Source organism: Nelumbo lutea, chromosome 4, assembly GCF_056320005.1.
Source record: "Nelumbo lutea isolate HS-2025 chromosome 4, American lotus-T2T, whole genome shotgun sequence".
Lineage (NCBI taxonomy): Eukaryota > Viridiplantae > Streptophyta > Magnoliopsida > Proteales > Nelumbonaceae > Nelumbo > Nelumbo lutea.
The window spans coordinates 90,857,806-90,880,646 of NC_142687.1; the positions used below are offsets into that span (position 1 = coordinate 90,857,806).

General features: G+C 37.4%; 3 protein-coding genes across 3 annotated transcripts; 1 reads left to right on the forward strand and 2 right to left on the reverse strand.

The window, feature by feature from the left end:
• Positions 1-8,787: 8,787 nt before the first annotated feature.
• On the reverse strand, positions 8,788-13,562 carry LOC148861747 (tagatose-6-phosphate ketose/aldose isomerase, putative (Mog1/PsbP/DUF1795-like photosystem II reaction center PsbP family protein)). The gene is made up of 8 exons (XM_088983345.1): positions 13,154-13,562; positions 11,648-11,727; positions 11,365-11,425; positions 10,298-10,355; positions 10,031-10,088; positions 9,640-9,712; positions 9,356-9,476; positions 8,788-9,192 (listed from the first exon to the last, which is right to left on the reverse strand). The coding sequence occupies exons 1-7, from the start codon at positions 13,493-13,495 to the stop codon at positions 9,384-9,386; spliced, it is 765 nt and encodes a 254-aa protein (XP_088839471.1). The 5' UTR covers positions 13,496-13,562; the 3' UTR covers positions 8,788-9,192; positions 9,356-9,383.
• A 309-nt stretch (positions 13,563-13,871) lies between these two features.
• LOC148861748 (UPF0603 protein At1g54780, chloroplastic-like) lies at positions 13,872-16,067 on the forward strand. The gene is made up of 3 exons (XM_088983344.1): positions 13,872-14,475; positions 14,710-14,902; positions 15,625-16,067. Exons 1-3 carry the CDS (start codon positions 14,032-14,034, stop codon positions 15,870-15,872), a joined length of 885 nt encoding a protein of 294 aa, XP_088839470.1. The 5' UTR covers positions 13,872-14,031; the 3' UTR covers positions 15,873-16,067.
• Positions 16,068-16,302: 235 nt separating this feature from the next.
• On the reverse strand, positions 16,303-19,457 carry LOC148861749 (GDSL esterase/lipase At1g54790-like). The gene is made up of 5 exons (XM_088983343.1): positions 19,149-19,457; positions 18,162-18,362; positions 17,640-17,806; positions 17,150-17,420; positions 16,303-16,656 (listed from the first exon to the last, which is right to left on the reverse strand). Exons 1-5 carry the CDS (start codon positions 19,387-19,389, stop codon positions 16,388-16,390), a joined length of 1,149 nt encoding a protein of 382 aa, XP_088839469.1. The 5' UTR covers positions 19,390-19,457; the 3' UTR covers positions 16,303-16,387.
• Between the last annotated feature and the right edge of the window lie 3,384 nt (positions 19,458-22,841).

The window sequence follows — 22,841 nt, forward strand, 5'->3', positions numbered from 1 at the left end:
TTTGCCTCTCTAGTGGTGTAATGTGGGCCGTGGCGGTCCGTGCAGGTTGGGGGTGGGGCTCAGCACGAGCTTGGGCCCATAACCCGTGGGCCGGCCGGTCTAGCCCGTATTATTTTATTTTCTTTCTTTTTTGTTTCCATTACAAAAATATAAAAATTATAAAAAATAATGAAATTTTGAAGAAAAAATGACAAATTTAATGATTGTAAGTTGTAACAATAATTTGAAAAAAAAAAGTCATCTTAAAATATTATTCCATATCAATTATCAATTCATACAAATATAAATATATATATAAAATGATTAAATGAAATTGAAAAAATTATTAGAATAAAATGATGTATCAGGCTGTGCTGAGTTCAAATCAGCCCCCCGTAAGACGGTGCCCCACAACACATCCCTGCCGTGTATTAGAAACATCTTCCGATAATGTTCATCATTTATGATACTATCATCGAGAGATGTTCCCAGTACACGGCAGGGATATGATGTAGGGCACCATCTTTTGGTGGGGGGGGGGGGTGGGGGGGGGGCTTATTTGATCTCGGCCATGCTTGGGTCACACTATGAGGCGGGAGCCATCCGTCCCCCATCCCCCTCCCCCAAAAAATAGAGGAATAAGAATAAAAAGATTTTAAATGTCTACTAGCTCAATTGGTAATCGAAACTAGGGATCAAATCCCACCTACATCAGGATTGGCGGCTAATGGGTTGGGGGAAGGGGACATACCTGTTATGTAGTCGCATAAACCTAAAAGAATAAGCATCTGGTGAATAAAATGCAATGTTTTAAAAACTGATTTAGAACCAGAACCGCTTTGGTCACTAATTTTTTGGTCAATGGTTTGACCATCCAATTCAAATGAATTAAAAAATAAAGAATAAACAAATAATAATTGAAATGAAAAAAAACTGTCAAAAAAACTGTTTTTATATAATGGGTTTGGGGTGAAATAGAACCGGTTGCCTAGATAGTTTATAGGTCAAATGGACCGACCATCCGGGTTAATGGTGATTCGAAAACCATGATAAAATGTGGTTAGCCATACACCAAGGGTGTGTTCAACTTCAACATTGTTGATATGGCTGTTGTTTTTTGTTAAAAAAAAAACGACGATGTTGTTAAACACCCCCTAAACAATGATCCATGAAAAATGGTATGATAAATTAGAGATAGGCACGTTATACTTAATTTGTTTGACGACAAAGAACCCCCTAAATTTTCAGCACTTAACGTGTAGGCAAGGTTGATAGTAAAAGTAAAGTAGAGTTACTAAATTATTCATACAAAATTTTTATGGACTGACATGACAAATATCAAAATTATGAAAATAACCATTTTAAAAACACAAATCATTTGGAGATGAACTTGAATGAAAGAAGGTTGAGGGAAATCATGTGAGTACTAGGATTTTAGAAAAAATCAAATTAAAAGGGCAAAAATCATAAAATAACATAATGATATTTGGAATTTTATAAATGTTTAAATGAACATTCCATTGACTTAATTGGCGGCATGCTAACAGCGGAGGCGAAGTGTTTGAACCCAGAGGTTCAGGCGTCTTTATCACAAAACAAAGTTTTGGGGGGCTAATTGTAACGACCATTTAAGTAAAGAGTGGCTGTTTGTAATTTATCCAAAAAAACTACATAAATAATAATTTATTTATTAATCAGGGAAAGAAAATCCAATTCAAATCAACTGACTTGCTATTAGAGTTTAAATATAAATCACCTTAGACACCAATGAATAGAAATAAGCACATTGTCTTGAAAATCACAATTTTTAGGTTGTGTTTGGTATCATTGTCCCTTCTACTTATAACATTTGAGGTTGATCAATATAAATTTTATAAAAAATATTTTTTTTTTATTTTTTGAAGCGATAAAAACTTCATTTATTGCTTTAGGGTTTAGGGTATATTTGGTTTGTGGGATGGGATGATCTTTCTTCTTATATTTTTTTTAAGAAAGGAAGAGAACACATTTCCTACAACCACCGATTCAAGACAAGCCCAAGACCTTCCAGTGAGTTTTGAACATGTCCGTGCTTTAATCTGACACGGGTTTGACCTGATATTTTGTCTTTATCACTAAACAATGGTGTGTTGGGGTCTCGGGTTTATGGGATCGCAGAAAATGTGTCCTCAAAAAGGAAGATGGAGCGTCAAAACAGAAAAGGGGTTTTTACTGTTCAATCCACTCGAACAAATCTTAGCTCCACCATACAGGTGGGATGAATCCTAATTGTGGATCGATGCCAAATCCACGGGCAGGATGCGATTTATTAGGAGGGCTACTGGTAGATTAGGAGGGGGCTATAATTTCTTATTTCTAAGGTGGAGTGCTGTCAGTCTGCTTATCCCAACAGAAAAAAAAAAAATGGGATGGAAAAATTTTGGAAGGTGGGATTTCAAAAAACCCTACAAAGCATTAAAAATTAGGAAAATTTACATAATATGACATGAGCAATTAGAGACGTGTAGGGTCTATCCTATCAATCTAATATAAGAAAAAGAAAAGTGATATTCCATTTCAACGGCTGTCAATTGTTCCATTTCATCGATAAACTAAAGTGGATAAGGTTTTAGGTGGTTCATCCATCCGATCAATGTAATACCTTACTAACTTGGACTTGTTTGGCGCATCTTTTTGTGCGGTCTTTCAGTTGTTTACATGCCAAGAAGACTAATTTTCGGACTATTCCCGTTTGGCTCATGGAAGATCTAGCCCCCAAAAGATGGAGAGCCGAAAAGACGCGAGAAGCCCATTTCGGGAAGCTTCAAATAAAGCTTTCTGCGCCTTTTGCGTTTTGTTGAAATAAATTGTTTTTTATTTTGTTAGGGTCTACTTGGCTGATTAAAGATTTTTAATTTTAATCTGTTATTGTAACTTTACTTAGTAGGGGCACAAGGGTCATTTTCCTTTTCTTTTCACCCTATATATTATAATGAAGCTGGCGCCGCCAACGCTGTTCCATTGCCTCTAATCCTTCTTCTCTTCTCTTATCTTCTCTACTCTTTTGTTGTAATCTTCAATTGGATTTACTGTCAAGATGGTATCAGAGCCTGGCCATTGAATCTGGGCGACCAAGTGTCTTCTCCAAGCTGCTGAATCTGGGCGGAACAGAGGAGTAAATCTGGGTTGATCGAATCAGATCTGCAACTGGTATCACCCTATTTTTTCCTATTTTTTCTTTCTTTCCTTGGTTGTGTACCAAGTGGAAAACAAATGGATCTAAACCATTGAATGTCGATAGACCCTTGTAAGGTTTTTACCTTTGTTTGTTTTGGATCATTTGATCCTGTACCTGTGAAAGGTGGTTGCAGGTCACGTACGTCCTGTTTTTTCTACTTGTTGGCTTGATGTCTTGTGTGTAAGGATCTCCCCTTGTGATTAATGCATGTGGACCTTCTGGAAAACTAGTAGGCTGGGATTGTTATTCCATACAGGTCTGAAAAAATTTTGTGTGTGGATAGATTAAGTCCAAAAAACAGAAGTGTGTGTGGACTGATCACCTGTTGTGTGTGGAGCTTTTTGGACTGATATAAGGAGGGATCCCAAGTTAAGGTTTTAGATAAAAAAAAAATTGTATTGACCATGTCGTCTGAGAATTCTACTACTTCAGGGATTTCTGGAAGTCAAAATGGAGTGAGTGGGGGAATGGATATGAGTTTCCCCATGGTTGTTATTTCCTTCGATGGTTTGAATTACCTTGAATGGTCTAAGGGAATAAAACTCTACATCACTGCTAGGGAAAAAATAGAATACATTAATGGGAAAGTGAAGGAACCAAAGAGCGAAAGTGCTGAATATGATAAATGAAACCAAGAAAATAGTATGGTGATGTCATGGCTCTTGGTTTCCATGTTGCCATAGGTGAGAAAAACTTTTATGTGGGCTAAAACTGCTTGTGAAATACGAGAACAAGCAAAGTCCACCTATTCAAACAGAAAAACTTTTATGTGGGCTAAAACTGCAAGTTGAACTGTCCACTTGCAAATAGGGGGAAAGGAATCTCTCGTTGTACTATTCAGATCTGACATCAATATGGAAAGAACTTGATCACTATCAGAATGTTAACTGGAACTGTGATGAAGATGCAAAGGCATACAAATCACTTGTATCTCAGCAACAGGTATTTGCCTTCCTCTTGGGGCTGAATCCTTCATATGAGTTCATCAGGGTGCAGATCTTCGGAAGTAAGGACTTGCCATCAGTTCAGGAGGTTATGCCTTGGTTCAGTCAGAAGAGAGTAGAAAAAATGTGATGAAATGTACTGAGGGGGAGCCAGTTGCCCTAGCTATCCGGGGAAGTTCAGATAATGTCAGAGGTGGTTTTAAGAAGGGTGACTCTCAGAAGTGAACAAATGATAAGAGTAAACTTTGTTGCACTCACTGCCAGAAGACAAGATACACCAGAGATACATGTTGGGATCTCCATGGAAAACCTAAATGGGCACAGGATTTGGGTAAGAAGTCAACAACTGATCAGGGCAAGAAACCAAGTCATTAGAATCAGAAAAAGTATAACTCAACTAATATAGCATCTCAAGAGATTGGTCCCATGGTAACTCAGGAAAGGCATCCCAGTTTTGATCCTAAGGAAGAGATCATCAACTCCTTCTGTGACCATTTGGAGTTATATGGTAGGACTCTTCGCTAGATGGATTCAAGTCCTACTCCTTCTACCTCCTTTGCGTCTGCATGAGGTAACACTTCCACTGCCTTCTATGTGTCATCTCATACCTCTGATTCCTCTTGGGTAATTGACTACAGAGACTCAAACCACATGACTGGTAAGTCAAGTTTATTTCAAGCATACAATCTTCTCTCTATGAGAGATAAGGTGACTAGCTGATGGTTCTTTCTCCACCATAGCTGGCCAAGGAACCATATCTCTCCCACTCAGCCTTACCCTTTCTAATGTACTATATGTTCCTAAATTACCTATAAATTTGCTTTTCATTAGTACTATTACTCACACATTGAATTGTTCAGTTACTTTTTATCCATCTTCATGTGTGTTTCAAGATTTGGCCTCAGGGAAGACGATTGGTAAACAATGCAAAGGAATACTTCCACAGTGATCTCGTGAAATTCTTTGCTTTGAGTGGATCACTTTAACGAAACTCTTATGCTAGGACACCCCAACAAAACGGTGTTGTTGAAAGAAAAAAATATCTTCTTGAAGTAGCTCGTGGCTTGTTAATCCATATGAATGTTCCGAAACATTTTTTGATGGATGTTGTTCTGTGTGCATCATCAACCGTATGCCATCTCGGTTACTAGAGTATAAGGCCCCACATCTACTTTTGTTTTCTATAGCTCTGTTGTTCCCATTCCAATGCATGTTTTGGGGTGTCGTTGCTTTGTTCATAACTTGTCACCTACTCGGGGTAAACTTGATCCTCGTGCTATTCCTTGTGTCTTCCTTGGTTACCCTTTTATCTTAAAAGGGGTATCGTTGTTATGATCCCGCCTCTCGTAAGTACTATGTCTCAATCGACGTGTCCTTCTTTGAAAATCAACATTTCTTCTCGGTTTCTCCTAAGGGAAAGAGTAGGGTTGAGGAGAAACAGGCTTAGACTCAATTACCACCTCTACCTGACCCTCCTCCATTCCGTGTCTTTCTTCGCCGCCACAAAAGCCAACAGAGTTCAAGATCCATATAACCTGACACTATGCAACCAACATCATCGGCTTCACCAGAGGTTGATCCTTCCTATCAGCCAGGTACACTTGCTCCTATTGATATGCCTACTCCTCTCAATGTTGATTCCCTGTCATTAATGATCTTGATGTTCCTATAGCTAAGAGAAAGGGTGTTAGATCTTGTACCACTAACCATCCTATCTCTCACTTTGTGTCCTATAGTCATATTTCATATTCATATTGTGCATTCCTCTCATCTATTAACAGTATCCCCGTTCCTAAGAATGTGATAGAAGCTTTATCCAAACCTGAATGGACAGATGCAATGAAAGAAGAGATTGATGCATTACACAAAAATGGCACTTGGGAGTTGGTGGATCTTCTTGAAGGGAAGGAACCCGTGGGGTGTAAGTGGGTGTTTACAGTAAAACATAAGGCTGATGGAACTATTGAAAGGTACAAGGCCAGACTGGTGGCAAAAGGTTTTACACAAGTATATGAAGTGGACTATGCAGACTTTTGCCCTAATAGTCAAGATGAACTCTATCAGAATTCTCCTTTCACTGGCGGCAAGTCTTGATTGGGAACTTCACCAATTGGGCATCAAAAATGCTTTCTTGAATGGTGACTTAGAAGAGGAAGTGTACATGACCCAACCTCCAGGTTTTTGTGCCAAAAGCAATGAACAAAAAGTGTGCAAGTTAAAAAAAAATCTTTATATGGGCTGAAACAATCTCCTCGAGCCTAGTTTAGTAAGTTTCACTTAGCAGTTCAACAGATGGGGTTCAAACAATGCCTATCAGATCACACACTATTTGTGAAGAAAGGTGAAGGGAAAATTATAGCTCTAATTGTGTATGTGGATGACGTTGTGATCATAGGAGATTGGGAGGCTAAGATACAAAGACTAAAAAAGTTCTTAGCCACTCAATTTGAGGTGAAAGATCTAGGCCCATTATGTTATTTCCTTGGAATTGAAGTTGCCCGCTCTCACAAGGGCATCTTTATTTCCCAACGGAAATGTATACTAGATCTACTAGAAGATACAGGCAAACTAGGGGCAAGACCAATTGACTCACCAATTGAATCTAACCATCAACTGGGAGACAGCCAGGGAGAGTTCTTGAAAGATGTGAAGAAGCTTCGGAGACTTGTAGGGAGACTCTTGTATTTGTCTATGACCAGGCTTGATATTGCTTACGTAGTGGGTGTCCTTAGTCAGTTCATGCACAATCCTAGGACAACTCATCTTGAGGCTGCAGGGAAGATCCTCAGATACCTCAAGAAGTTTCCTGGAGTTGGGGCTTGCTGTTCTAGAAACATGGACATTTAAAGGTGGAAGTATATATTGATGCTGATTGGGTAGGGGCAATTGATGACCGAAAGTCTACTAGTGGATATTATTTCTTTGTGGGGTGGGGGGGGGGGGAACGTAGTCACATGGAAAAGTAAGAAGCAAAGTGTGGTGGCTAGATATAATGCTGAAGCAGAATACAAAGCTATGTCTCATGGAGTTGCTGAAATCATGTGGATAAGAAATTTGTTAGGAGAACTGGGTTTTACAGTTAGCAACACTATGTCACTCTATTGCGACAATAAGACTGCTATCAACATTGCAACTAATCCAGTCCTCCATGATAGGACGAAACACATTGAAGTGAACAAGCATTTTATTAGAGAGAAACTTGTAAATGGAGAAGTGTGCACCCGATATGTCAGCTCAGAAGAACAACTTGCAGTCATCTTCACCAAAGGTCTTCATCATGTGCGGCACAATGATTTGTGTGACAAGTTGGGTATGATTGGCACCTATGCTCCAACTTGAGGGGGAGTGTTGAAATATATTGTTTTTTATTTTGTTAGGGTCAGTTTGGCTGATTAAAGCTTTTTTATTTTAACCTGTTATTGTAACTTTACTTAGTAGGGGCACAAGGGTCATTTCCCTTCTTATTTTTTTTGCCCTATATATTATAATGAAGCTGGTGCCACCAGCACTGTTCCATTGCCCCTAATCCTTCTCCTTTCTTTCTTCTTCTCTTCTCTTCTCTTCTCTTCGCTTCGCTTCGCTTCTCTTCTCTTCTCTACTCTTCAGCTGTAATCTTCAATTGGATTTACTATCAAGACGTTTTATTCTCGCATGGAAAGATACAGAAGACATGCATCTGCCAAACATGTTTCGAGCTGCTCAGATTTTCATGCAAAAGCTCAATGCGTCTTTTGCATGTCAGAGCTAATAGAAGATCTTCCCAAAAAAGATGTGCCAAACAGGCCCTAGTCTCTGAGATGCTCCCAAAGTCCCACATTCAAAGTTTAATTGTGGGAAATCATTCTTTTACGCTGTGTTTGGTTTGAAAGAAAAAAATAGGAAAAGGTGGGGTGGGGAAACTGTACAATCACAATTAGATTCTAGACTATTTGTACGTCATTATTTTAGACGTTTTGGGAATGAGACTGGGCCTTCTATTTGGGGCCAGAGATCAACTCTTGGGCCTTCTCTTAACCATATCGTTTGGTTTGAAGCTCTAACCTAACCCAAATCCGAATCAATCAGTAACTTGTTAAGAATTTAGGGTTCATTTGGTTTACGCAAGTAGGGGTTCAAAGTCGGAATTGGAATGGCCTATTTCAATTCTAAGTATTTCGTTGAGTATTATGAGAATCCTATTCCCATTCCTGGTGGAATGACATTTCTCATTTGAGGGAATGACCATTACCTCCTCCCTTGCCAGCGAATTCTGATTCCAGTCTGAACCAAACAGAAACAGGTGAAGAGAATAGGCCAATCCGATTCCGACTGTGACCAAAGGGACCCTTAGAAGTTTCAGTTTGTGCACCTTGCGTCCTGTGGACTCTGGGATTGAACCATGGTGCTATTGACTGAGTACTAGTTAGGAATTGAGCCTTGAATTGGGATGACTGAATTCAGACCTAACTTGCTGGGATCACCCGCTATACCTCATTCCCACGAAAAGAAATCAAAAACTGTACCCATTAAGTGGTCCTTGCCATATAATCATCCGTTTTTTTTTTCGTAATATTACAAGGAATTATATGGTCCATGCAAATACTGTAGTGTGGTGTGAAGATGTGGGTAATTTATCAGGCAAAACAAGCATACAGACCACCAAAACCATTTCATGCATGGGAGAATAAAAATGCTAATGAATAGTGTGCCAAGAATACAAACAAATCAAGATGAACATTTTCTGTAAATGTCATCTATATGAATCATAGTAGGGTTCAGGTTGTTTTGTTTACAAAATTTCCAATGCTTTGATCCCATGATTAAGCAGAAGTCCTTGAAAAGCACAGCCACTTGGCTGCATCTTTGACATGGCAGTGGACATTACAGCTTTTTCATAACTGAAGGAACCTTCACCTAATTCAGTAGGCAGTGTGCTGCAAAATTGGGTATCTGTGATGGAAGGAAGACATCTCAGACTTGCTCAAGTACAAGATTGCATTCAGAAGCCTTCTCGAGTCTCTTCCATAGGGATGGATTTCAGACCTTCAGGTCCTTAGAATTGCCCTTCCACAGCTGAAATTACCAAAAAAAAAAGTCAGCACTTAAATTTTCTTCGAAGACAATAATTTGTTCAAGACAAACAAAGGAAGATAGGAATGCCATAATCATATTAAACCTTTGTTCAAAAGAAAAAAGAAATAGAAGATATTGTATAGGAGATGGATAATTTCTCAACCTGTTCAATAGATGTTTCCTATGGATGATTATAGGACAGACATTGATATGGCAGCAGAGCGAAGCTTTAAACCATCTTCTTCCCATTTAGACTGTGGAGCAGTAGCTCCAGCAATAAATGCCTGCAGTATATGGGAAAACTTAAATAAGAAAACAATATAAATTATTGAAAATATTAAAAAAATGAGATGAAGGTTCCAATGGAAAATGAAGGCCTTTCAAATTCCAAGTTCAAAACCGAGCAACCAAGTGATCAAACACTGAAGAACATGCATGTATAAGTACCTTCCCACTGTTAACAGCAGCCACTAATGCGACATGCTGTTCATCTATGCCAAACTCATAAAAATAGTAGGTCCTGAAATAAATCAATTATCAGAACAGTGTAAATTAGATGGACGTCTTCTTAAGATACAGATAATATTCTTGACCAAATGATTTAAAAGTATTTTACTGAGAAGTGAGAACAACAAACGAACTCAAATATATTACTGGTTAATTAACTTGATATCATGCCCCCTAGTGACTCAGAGGTTTCACACCCATTTAGCAATGGTCATGGGGAAGGTAAGTGGAATTGTAGACAAGTATCATAAATTTTCATCCTAAGGGCATAGTGCATATTTATAGCCTAATACATAAGTATGATTTTACAATATTGGCACAGTGAGCATACCTGAGACCTTCATCTTCCTTGATTTTGATCGTGCGTGCAGAGTATAAGGTTGCCCCACCTATACAATAAAAAACCAGATAGAGCAGAATTTGATGAGTGAAGACAGGTCCTTGTTCTCAGATAAAGTAGATATATCCTTTTCTTTTTTTTTTTTTTGACAAAGTTGGTATACGTATATCCTAATACATCAAGTGAAATAAGAAGTAAACTATCAAGAGAAAAAAAATCAATTTCCCAACTTAAAAGTAGAATCCACTTCAAATTTACCTGGAACAAAGATATTTGCTGCCTCTTTCAAGGATCCTAAATCTGTAATATCTTTGGCCTGTTCAATTCAGTAAATGGTATGAGATTACTCAGGGAACATCTACCAGAGTTGCCCACAATATGTTCTCTGTAAAATAATACTTTTTTTAATAAAAGAAAAAAATCATAGGGGCTATTAGTTGGTATAATGGTAAAACCTCAGGGTGGCATGCATGGGATCGTGGGATCCAGTCTAAGAAAAAAATGCCAAAGGTTAGGACTGTACCCAATCTACCCCTCTCAATACCCCAGATGGTTTGGACCAACATTGGTAATGACCTTTTTTCAAATAAAATAAGATTTCATAGAATAAAAATAGAAAAAGGAGAAACGGGAGACAGGTGAAACTAATATGAAAATTAAAGTCAAGTTGATATAAAGATCTAACAACAGTTTGCTTTTCATAAAAATCATTCCCAAATCCCAAAATGAGTCCCTTAACTAGAAAATGGAAATGCTGGTTTTCATGCAAGATTGAATGAAAAGTATTTGGCACTTGCTATATGCTTAAAGATCAAAGACATAAACCAATAACCAAGGGAAAAGAAATGCACAAAAAATGATATCAGAAAGAGGCTGATGCTTAAGAAGCATTGTAGGTGATAGTAAAATCATATTCTGATATTACATCTGAAGATGAGTAGTATATCAATTATCATGTGCATAAAAAATGATACAAAAATCAGACAGAATCTTTCTTATTTTCCCATCATGATAAGCAATCAGAGCGACAGTGACAGAAAAGTAAGAAGATTTACTTGGGTGGATATGAACATGGTAACTCCGCCTCAAGTAAGGGCCCCTAATGTGTTTACTACCTAGTTGGTAAGGACAGTAACTTCCAAGGAGAGCATCGAAGTTCTAAAGTACAATTAACCATCAATGACTCCAAAGATTTATGCATGTTGTCAATAAGAGCTGAAGCTAGAAAAGTATTTAAAAGGATTTCCCTTTAACTGAGAATTAATTATAGATCATATCCTTGCTTTGGAGAATATCAAAAGCACAAGAATCAACACTGCACAAACCTCTAAGAAAGTGATTTTTAGCTGATTGGTTGGGCGAGTAACAACACTCAAAACTTCTGACCTGGATCAATCAATAAAACAAAGAGTTGCAAGAGGAAAATACTGAACAAGGTTTGGATACTACCTACTAAAATTGTAAAAGTAGAAGTAAATACAAGATAAATATGGAAATAAGGAGCAAATTGGGGACTATTTCCATAAAAAAAGTTACAGTTATTGATACTGATGTCGGATGTGAATAACCACTGCATATACAACAGGAACACAATGTGGGATGACATACCCATCAGGAGATGCAAAACGTGCTCCAAAAGTTTTGGGTTTGGCCTTATCTCCATACAGTGATAACCCAGCACTGAAATCCTACAGCAGTGAACCACATCTAATCAAAAAAAAAGAAAAAAAAAATTCAGTATCTGTTAAATTAAAGCCTTTATGTACCTGACCACAAGAAGGATGGGTGGATAGGTTTGCACATAAATCACCATTCTTTCCCGTGAAGATTGTTTCATCACATAATGATCATCTCAAGGGGTATATTAGGTACTAGAACCCAAAAGGAAATAGTGAACAGCCCCCCAATTAATGTATTCATGAACAAGAAGTTTTGATATCCAAATCTTAAACTAAAGGAAAGAATAACAAAAGGAAAAGTAAAGAATAGGTGAGAACTTGCACATCTAGTCATCTAGTCAGCATTATATGCTATAAAGATACAAGTGCCAGTGTGCCATAATGAATCCAATAGTGAGGGTCATTCATGTTGAGCATCTTGTAATCGACAGTGGGAATCGTTAAGTTGTTCATATTTATAAGAACAGAGATGCCTTATCTCTGGTTGTATGACAATACCACATGCTGTTTATTATAGGGCCACTACCCAATGTTGTTTCTGGCTATGGGTGTGATGGACTCGATATTAACCTAAATTGAGATTTTTTGCATAAAGTGGCCATACATTATTTATCATGGAATCCCAAAAACAACAGCTAGCAGTTAAGATGGTACTATATAGGCCTACCCTGGGTTTATGAGGGATCTTGCCTTACTATATTGTGGATACAAATCAAGCAAAGATATGCTTAAGATCATTGAAGAGATGTAACTACTAGCAGACAACCGCAGAGCAGATTCTCTACTAAGATCTATTTGATATGCCTCAAGAAGCAATAGTCACAGTTCTAGTTTTCACCAATTTATGCCAACTGTGCTTTGAGATATAAAATTTAGCTTCTACCTCCTAAATAGTCCTAATCTTACCTCTCTCCCAAGTGACGTTAAATATCTCTTGGAAGCGGAATTTTAATAACTTCCACTAAAATCGGCCTATTGCATTTAAACGTTACATTTTGAAGCGAAATCAATAATGGTTCAACTATTCTTTCCGATAAAAGTCATTTAAGGCTATGTTTGGTTTGAAGGAAAAGGTAGGGAAAGGAAAGGAAAGGTAGGGAAACCCTTACAAGGTTTGCAAAGGTTTCCCTGCATTTCCTTTCTTTTCCCTACTTTTTCCTTCAAACCAAAAACAGCCTAAAGTTAAGCCATAGAAACATGTAGAATTAGGGAAATAAGATGCTCTAGCTAAGGAGAATGTGACTAACAAGTTACGCAAAACCTCTTTTCTCTGAAATGTACTAAGATAAAGAAAATAGCAGTAGGGATAAATTCCGGCGAGCAAATTATTGCAAATTCACTACAGAAGGCCACTAAATTATTGCAGCTATTAGGACTATCCATTCTGAAAGAACTCAACACCAAAGACATTAAAAATTATGTATATAGTATATACCTCAGGTTCCATGATGTCTTCGAACTCAGGCGGAACTCGAATAGAGAATCCATCACCGAAGAATTGAAACCACGATTTCGTGTTCAAAATGCCAGAAAGAATCGACTTCTTCGGAGCCACGGTGTCAGCAGAAGCTACGGAATCCTTGTGAAAGAGTCTTAGGGCTTCGGTTACGGACACAATGGAGATGGCAGCAGTCTTGAGAACGAACTCTCTCTTGGAGGTGTTGCAGATACTGAATCTGGACAGGAGCTTCCATTTGGGATTCGGTACCTTCGGATTAGGGTTAGGATATTGTGGAGGTTTCGTGGGATGCGAAGAGAGGGACAGAAGGATGGCCATCGGAGAGTCTTGACAACATCCATGGCGGACAAACGGACTAGATAACGTCGAACGGGATAATAGAGATCATATACAGATTATGGGAACACCGCAACAAAGGGGTAGTTGGAGTAAATTCCTTAAAGTTAATGGGCATTTATTTAAGCGTAATGGACTTCAGAAATTGCCAGAAGCCCAGAATCATAAATATCATTCTGCATGTTTGCCACGTGGCTAGTATATGCTTATCTGGCAATTAACCCACAGATTTGAAGGGTGTTTCGATCTTTAGAAAATTCGTGGACAACCTGAGTCACCTGACCTCCTGGCTTCGATAAACTGAAAAGACCTAATTACCCTTATCTTATTTTCATGGATAATAGACGTTAGTGGAAACGTTTGTCTTATCCTTATTCGAACTCGACCACCCATTCACCCAACGCAAATCCAGACCATCAAAATGAGAACGATAGAAAGAGAGAGAGAAAGGGAGAGAGAGAAGGGAGCACTCTCTGCTCAATTCCATTTCCTACCATTTCTCTCTGTTATTCTCTTCCATGGAAACCATGTTCTCTCCTCACTCTTTCTGTCCTCTCTTTGGCGCAAAATCTTACTCCTCAAAGATCCTTCTGTCTACCTCTCTTCAACCCAGATCAAATTCTGTCTACTTCAAACCCATCAATTCAAGTCTCAAGAAACCATCTCCTTCATCAGTAGCTACCCCACTTTCAATCCCTAGAAGCTGGGTCTCCCATGTCCACCAAGGATTAGCAGCTTTAGCACTCACTCTTGCTATCAATTTTTGCCCGATTTCGCCCAGTGGTTCAGCAATTGCATCAGAATTCGATGTCCTCAGTGAGGGCCCACCGACGGAATCATATGTTGTAGACGATGCGGGTGTCCTTAGCCGTGTGACAAGATCTGATTTGAAACAGTTACTTTCGGATTTGGAATCCAGAAAGAACTTTCACATAAATTTTATCACAGTTCGCAAGCTTACTGTAAGTTGGGAGTCTATCCATCTTTAGTACATTGTAGTTCGGGTTCTTTTAGGGAACTCGTTTGGTGATTTAAGGATGTGGGTTTCTCTGCTCTTTGAATTTTTCAAACATGATGGGAGAAAAGCATTTTATATTGAAGTTTCTTGTGATTTTGTTTTGTATGCTTAGAATCTATGGGACTGTAAGATTCTGGGTTTCTTAGTTTCTGGTTTGAAATGCCAAATATTATGACAGAGCAAAGCTGATGCTTTCGAGTATGCTGACCAAGTTCTGGAGCGTTGGTATCCCACCATTGAAGAAGGCAACAACAAAGGGATTGTAGTGCTTGTTACTAGTCAGAAAGAAGGGGCGATCACAGGTGGGCCTGCATTCATCAAGGCTGTTGGTGACACTGTTCTTGATGCAACCGTATCAGAAAATCTTCCCGGTAAGCAAGATCATTGTTTTGGTTCTGCAATAAGGCTTGCATTACACATCCATGAATTGTCTCATAAAGAGCACACTCGGATCACACATTTTTACATCTTCCGAGAATTCAGTTTATGGGTCTGAATCCTTAAATCCTCAAAACCCTTAACTTCTGAGAATTCAGTGAAGTTTCTTGTAACTTTTACTCTCATAGATGAAAATAGACTGGATGTTTCACCAAACTGATCATCTCTGAACTACAATAACCATTATTATATGGAGGCCAATAAAAATATGTTGAAGCTCAATGGAGGAATACTATTAGATAAATGTTTCTTTTTCTCTCTCTTATTTGAGATTTGCATGCTTACTTGTTATTGAGGTCAATTTGTTCCCTGATTTGCCTAGATTTCCTTTTTCCTTTTTTTCCTTCCATGCTGATAAAGAACATTTTCTCTCCTTATTGGCAATCATGATAGCCAAGGGCTTTTTGGTTCAGATCTTTTGAAGATTTATATTATGAATTTTGCTAGCAAGAACACATGGTACTTTTTTAGAATTGGATTTCAGCACTTCCAAGTAAAAGGCACACTTTTCCTTGTTAAGACTTACCTTTAAACTCACTAATCTTCATCTGGAATTTCTTATATTTATCATATATTATTCAACAATAGCTAGAAATATAAATTTTGTTTTAGAAGATAACTGATGGGTGATTGAATTACTGTATCATGTTTGTAGTCTTGGCTACGGATGAAAAGTACAATGAAGCTGTGTATAGCACAGCCAAACGGCTTGTTGCTTCCATTGATGGGCTCCCAGATCCTGGAGGGCCCAAGTTCAATGAGAACAAGAGAGAATCGAACTTCAAGACCAAGGAAGAGACAGAGGAGAAACGTGGACAGTTCAGTCTTGTTGTTGGAGGTTTGTTGGTGATTGCCTTTGTTGTTCCTATGGCACAATACTATGCTTATGTCTCCAAAAAGTAAGTTTGATGTGTACAAGAGCTAGTTGTACAAATTCTTGTGTAGAGTGACCAATTGACTTGAAGTTGCCCACTAGAGGATAAGAATAGTTTTTTGCATTATCTGTATAAATAAATGTTATTCTAAAATTACTCTGTTTAGTCAGGTTCAGACTGATATATATTTGGAATGATGTCCAAGAGAATAATCATTGCAAAATGTTATTCCCATGAGCATTGTCATACCCATAAAAAATATCGTAAAAGTAATAATGGTATCCAAGGATCTATCTAGCAAACTAAACATGGCCCTTTGACAGACTGAACCTCACTGTGTACCTTATTTTATAAAATTAGTCATATGTAGAAAAGAATTTCCACTACATGATTTTACTATATGTCAATGACTTCCGATAATGAAGTATGAGATTCCATCGCTGAATTTCTAGCTCTAATTTACTGATAACATAATTTGTATATATTATATTGATTAAAAAGAAAAATGTGAATTTATTACAGCAGAAAGAATAAGTTGGCTCCTTAGAACTTGAGCTTGAGAAGGAACGGCATTTTGTCTGAGAAAGGTGGGTCAGAATATTTTCCAGTCAGTATTTGAGATGAGACATATTGATTTGCAGCTTCAGTATAGTGGATTCCGTCCCAGTTTACATATTCAGTTGTATCATTGCACCCTTTGGCTGTAACTGAGCTCCCATTCAGAGTCTTGGTCTGGCCACATGAGATCCGAATGTCATAGTTTAATGGTGCACCTCCATACCCACAGCAAGTCATTATGGGTTGTTCAAACCCTGAAAATTTTCAATCTTGAAAGATTAATTACCTTTATTATGAATTATAACAAGAACAAATAAACTGAAATTAATCATCTCTATAACACTTACTTTGGAACTAATACAATATTTCTATTGTTACTTATAAAAAGAATAATTGTCTTTGGAACTTGATCCATTATCTCTTTTACCTATGCCTTCACATTATCAATATTCTAGTGATACCTTCCAATATTTTCATGAGAACAGTAGAGAATCAATTTCCTTGTAGAAACCAAATATCTAGCAGGAAATTGTATGGATTATCTAAGAAAAACATTCCTAGACTTTAATTTCATGGTACAGAGTGAGGATCATTTCTTAAACAGGTCAAAAAGCCATTTGAACATTCACGCAAGCATTCAATCGTCATCCTAACAGAGAAATCAAGTGCCATATATCTATTTGTGTGTGTGATGCACAGATTTGTTGGTTCAGGTATCAAGGTGTAATAAATGATATCACTACTTACCGTATCGAGAATAGTTTGCTATTAGGTTGACCTTTATTGAAAAAACATCGACATAAGTAATGTTTGCATCAATAAATTGGCCCTGTAATTTTCTGCAAATAGCATGTAGCTGTATATTGAAAAGTTTACAAGCACGATTATGTGAGCTGACACATCCTAGTTCATCAAGCTTAGATGGGTCTTTTCCAAATGTGGCAATGTTCTGAGGTAAGCATCCTAAAGGACCAGTATTGTGAACCCAAAACCTCCTTGCCCCTTGGTCATATAACCTCTGTAAGAAAAACAAGAGAAAGGACACGTTGAGAAATTTACTCTCAATTACTTGGGCATATAATAACATTATGGAAAACAATGAGGATAAAAATTTATTTGAGACAAAGAAATGGCTAAAACCTTATCTTATTCTTTTTCAGGAAAAGAAAAACTAAAAAGAACAAGGTAGAAAAAATGCTTTAAGACTTTAATGTATTAAGGAAGAATTTCACCTAACCTTAATTCCAGCTTCAAACTCCAACAAGATGGTTGGAATTGAAGCAATAACTTGGTCCTCTGTTTTAGAATAAAATGCACCAGCAAGATCGTTTTGGCCTATGTCAAACATGTAAAGGCTCTGGTTGAAATAACCTTCCAGGGGGAGGTATTTATTTGGTTTCTTGCCTACAAAAAATTGAAAATTATTGGTGTCAGCCAAATTTCATAATTATAACAAAACCAAAGGGCAACGAAGTTGGTGTATAGATGTGTGAAATGAGTAGAAATGATCAGTCCGTTTGTTTTGCATGTGGTTTGTTTATAACTACTTATTGGCTAACAAATTAATTCAGTAATTAAATATATCACAATAAAGAAATGAAGAATGATGTTTTAAATTTGCAGAAGGTTGTACTGCATACAACATCCAGGTATAGTGAGTAAAGTATAGAAAATTTACAATTCAAAGTCAGTGCAAGCACATTGTTGATCAACACTCATAAAACTTAAAAAGGAAAAGGAACAAGTAAATGAACCATACTTTTAGACAGCAATTCAAGAACACGAGCTTTGAATCGGAAAAACTGAGCAACCTGAATCCCAAATGAAAATGGGCTGACAGATGATGCAGTTGCTGGGAGTATAGTAGAGCCTGCAGCTGCAAAATTACAACCCTTCTGGAAAGTTGGTGTGCCAACAGAGTCCAAGTAGGCATTTAGAAATGGCAGGTCCATTGCATCCACTACATAAATACAGGAAAATAAGAAACAGGTAAGGTGGATTGACTTATTTATTTATTTGCATGGTCAGGGGTAATTCTAAAGTTGTAATGGCCATTCATTGCTTTTGAGAAAAACTCTTAATATCTCATGGAAATGTAATCATTTCTAAGAGGAGAATGTAATTCAATGTATAAGATCATGAATATATCAAGTACTATGGATGAAACAAGATTATATTCTAATAGACTGAGTAATATTACAACATTATTTTCATAGTTCATTGTTTGCAGAAAAGTACTCACATTGCATAAACAAATACTGAAATTACTTAAATGTGTTCTTACCATAATAAAATAAATGTTTCTTAATTGGCTAAAAATATAAACACCCTGAGAAGAAGATAAGATTGGATCAAAAACTTTGTTTGCGGACTGGTTAAACTATTTCCTACTTACGTGAATTATCATATTAATAGAGAGAGAGAGAGAGAGAACTCAGAGAAGTTCAGGATTAGCATATGCTTCATTAAATTACTGGTCCTATCTGCTTTCCAATTTCCTTGCCTATCAAATATATCTCTTGATTGTATGGTGGTTTCAGAGTTAGTTTCTGGGTTGCAGGCAATACAAAGAGTTGAATTGCCAACAGTGGTGAACAATCCAGAACTGTTGATCCAGGATTCCAACTTGTAAATAATAGATGCATGACTGATGACTCTATGAGCCCCCATGGAGTCTGTTCTCTGTTGCTTCACACTTAAAACAAACTACAATACAAAATCCCCCATTTAGTTTCAGAGAACTTACTCAGGAAATCAATGATCAGGCGGCCATCACAGAACCGCCCAGATGGCTTGTGGAAATAGGTCTGTCCATTAGGTGGGTCAAGACTTTCACCGATCCCTGCAGCAACAAGACCACCCGTGTCGGAATTCGAATCTCCAAAGTTGAACACTGCCGGATAACTGAAATCAATCGTCTCTGCCAGGGGTGAAGAAAACAGGAAAATTAAGGTGAGAAACGAGAGAGAGGGGATATTCAGAACCATGTCTACCGCAATGGAACTGTGTTACATCCAAGCTGTCTGTATGTTAACCAACTACCAAAGTACCAATCACTACGAAAAAAGTTTGAAAGTTGGTGGAATATGTTTATCGTACAAGTGACCCCTAAGCCAGCTTACACGTGTTTATTTCAGAATACCATACTTGCCCCTGCCCGGTATTAACTTGCCATATTTGCCCTTACCTGAAATTGTGCCGACTAAAGAATTTAGTCTAAGTTTGGAAGTGATTAAACCAACAGACACTTATTTTTTGGCTGAAATCACATCAATAAGTACTAATTTGCATTTGGGAAATAAGTGCTTTTTTACTAAACACTTGTGAGCGTTTATTAGAATAAATACATATTATATAAGTATTTATTTTTCAAATAAGCATTCCCTGCCTTGGATTAGTGACCAAAATGTATATGAACAATAAACTTGATTACTTAATTATAATTATTGTCTTAACATTGAAGGGCATTTTCGATATTATGCAATGGTCTGAAAATAAGTTGGATCACATCCATATAATGAAAACTTGAAAGCAAAGGATTGAGTTTTCCTTCAGCAGATTGCAAAGCCATCCTGGCCACCCAAAGTGGCAAAGTGCTGTACTGTTGTTAGTGATGGTGAGCCAAGATCGTCCCTCGGCGGGACTTGAGATAGCGTCTAGTGGGAGTCCTCTCTCTCTCTCTCTCTCTCTCTCTCTCTCTCTCTCTCTCTCTCTCTCTCTCGTATTGCCTTTTTTCTCTATTTTGGTGAATGGTGATATAGGGGGGCAAATCCAGCGGGTTGGGCCGGGTTTACGATCAACCCAGGCCCAACCCTAAAATTTGGGTTTAAGGTTTGAGTCTAAGGTCAAGCCTGACTTTTTCAACCTGCATCTAGCCTGCATTGTAGTTTAATGTACTCGAATTGAGCTTGGGACCCGGCTGAGCTCAGGTTGGTCAATGAACCCATTCTAAAATTATACATGTATCTATATATTTTATGTAAATATATATACATATATGTGTGTATATATGTAAATATGTATACAAATATATATGTATATACATAAACGTGTATATATATGTGTGTATTTATATATTTATGTTTATAATCAAGCCAAGTTTGGGCTACCTAAGGGCTAAGCCTGGGCCTAGCCCGAAAAATAAAAAAGTCCAAATTCTTAGGCCTGAGCCCAATTTGAGGATCAAAAAATCAAGTCCAACCCATGTAAAATTTCAGGCTGGGCCCGCCCAAGTTGCACCCCTACACCCGAATCTCCGTAGAGGCTGTTTGAATAGTACATCACCACACTATTAAAACCCCATCCTCAATTTTGGTAATAAGGGGATTCAAATCCCTGTTTCTACTGAAACAAACCAGCTAACATACTAACGAAGGCAGTGTTTGGAACCGCTTAAATCTCGTGGACGGGACTGTTTTGGTCCTGTCCACGGGATTTGGTCGCATTTGGCTGGGTGTGGATGGGACCGGTCCTATCCACACCCCAATATAGCGTGGACAAGTCCCGTCCACACCCCAATTTCTCATCCATGGCAAAATCTCGTGGTTGGGGACCATCCACACTTGATTTTTGATCCCTACTTCACACTTTCCTTGAAAGGCTACCCTATTGTCGGTTTCACATTTTAATATTTTTGTCAATAAAATACTAATTATTTTACTTATTTTTTTTTAATTTTAATGTTTTATCAATAAAATTATATTTTTAAACTTTTAATTATTTTACTATTGTTTTTATAAAAATAATATTTATTGGTTAATATTAATTCATTGATGCATTTTTCAATATATTTATCATATAAAATCCAAAAATTATATATTTATGATTAACTATGTAGATCAAGGTTTTCAAACTGTCGTTGATCCAGACGGGCATACCGTTTAGCCTGGGAATCGTTCAGTCAAGCGGTTCTATTTTACCCTAAACATAGTTTTTGGCTAAAAATCGTTGAAAAAGTCAACAACCATTGACCCGAGCGGCCAAACCATAAACTTGTTTAGCGTTTTTTTACCTTTTTATTTTTAATTATTTGTTATTTTTTTAATTTGTTTATCAAAACGGGCCATCCGTTCGAATCAGACGATCAGACCGTTGACCCAGAAACCAGTGGCCAGAATGGTTCCATCTCCAACTCGTTTTTTAAAATGTTGGTGTAGATCATTCATAAAATGTACACAAGATACATAGAATCAAAATAGTGTAGTCTAGTCCACACCACACTACAGAACACCACTACGGTTGTAGATTGGTCTACTCCACACAGTTTGTCCATAATTCAGAACAGTTGTGGACTGTGGTGTGGTATGGATTGATCCCTGCCACAGGGTGTGGTGTGGAGTAGTCCACACCCACTAACTTCTCATCCACACTACAGAACACCCCCTAAGCCACCCCTCAGTTGGCTTAGTGTGAGTCTTTAAGGGTAATCATTTTCACTAATCTTAATTTGGTTTGGGTTTATATTCCATAGAGTTGTCAATAGGTTGGGTCTACCCAATAAAACCAAATTGACTTATCAGTTCTGGGTTTCTGTGTATCGTGTCCCAATTATAATTGGGTCGAAAATGCTTTTTGTTGTTTTGAATTGATTAGATAAATCATAATATATAAAGGTTTCCTCATTTTCTTCTAATTTTTGCTTTATTGTTGGTGGCTATATAACATAATTTTGGTTTAAAACACTTGTTTAATCAATATATAAATAATTTACCATTTAGGCCCCATTCGTTTTTCGGTAAGTTACTTACCCAGGTAAATGCAATTACCTGGGTAAGTTTTTCCTGGGAAACGCTTACCTAGGTAAGTGCATTTACTCATGTTCTTTTATTTCTCAGGTAAATAAGGCAATGACCATTTTAGACATAGAAATCCATTATTAAAAAGGGCATTTTTGTACCGTTCAAGTGTTGGCAACTTTCCCCCTATGTGGGAAAGTTATTTACCCACCTAGGAAATGAGTATCATTTCCCTGGGTAAATGATATCCAGGAAAATAAACTTTCCATGATCACCACATTAATCTGAAAAATGAACATAAGATTTTTGGTCAATAGGAACCAAAATCCTATTGACCAATTTCCCCCTCTCCAAATCCATAAAAGAACGCCCCCTTCATTTTTTTCAAGTTATAGTATCAAAATTGCAATTTCAAGATATTATTATGTTTTAGGTAAACGTGAAGTATAGTCGGGTTTTATTTCATTAATAATTGAATCAGAACTGATCCATTCTGTCCTAAACCAGACCTGACCTGGGGTTTAGATAAAAAAAAAAAAAAAAAAAAAGTATTGAACAGCAACAACAAAACACAGAAAAAGGGAACAACGTCACAGACACCTAAAGCGAAAGAAAAACAAGTTACCAAGAGAAAACCAAAGCCCTTGCTAGATTGTGATAAAATATCATTATTAAGCTTTTTAAAATATCATTTCTAATAAAAA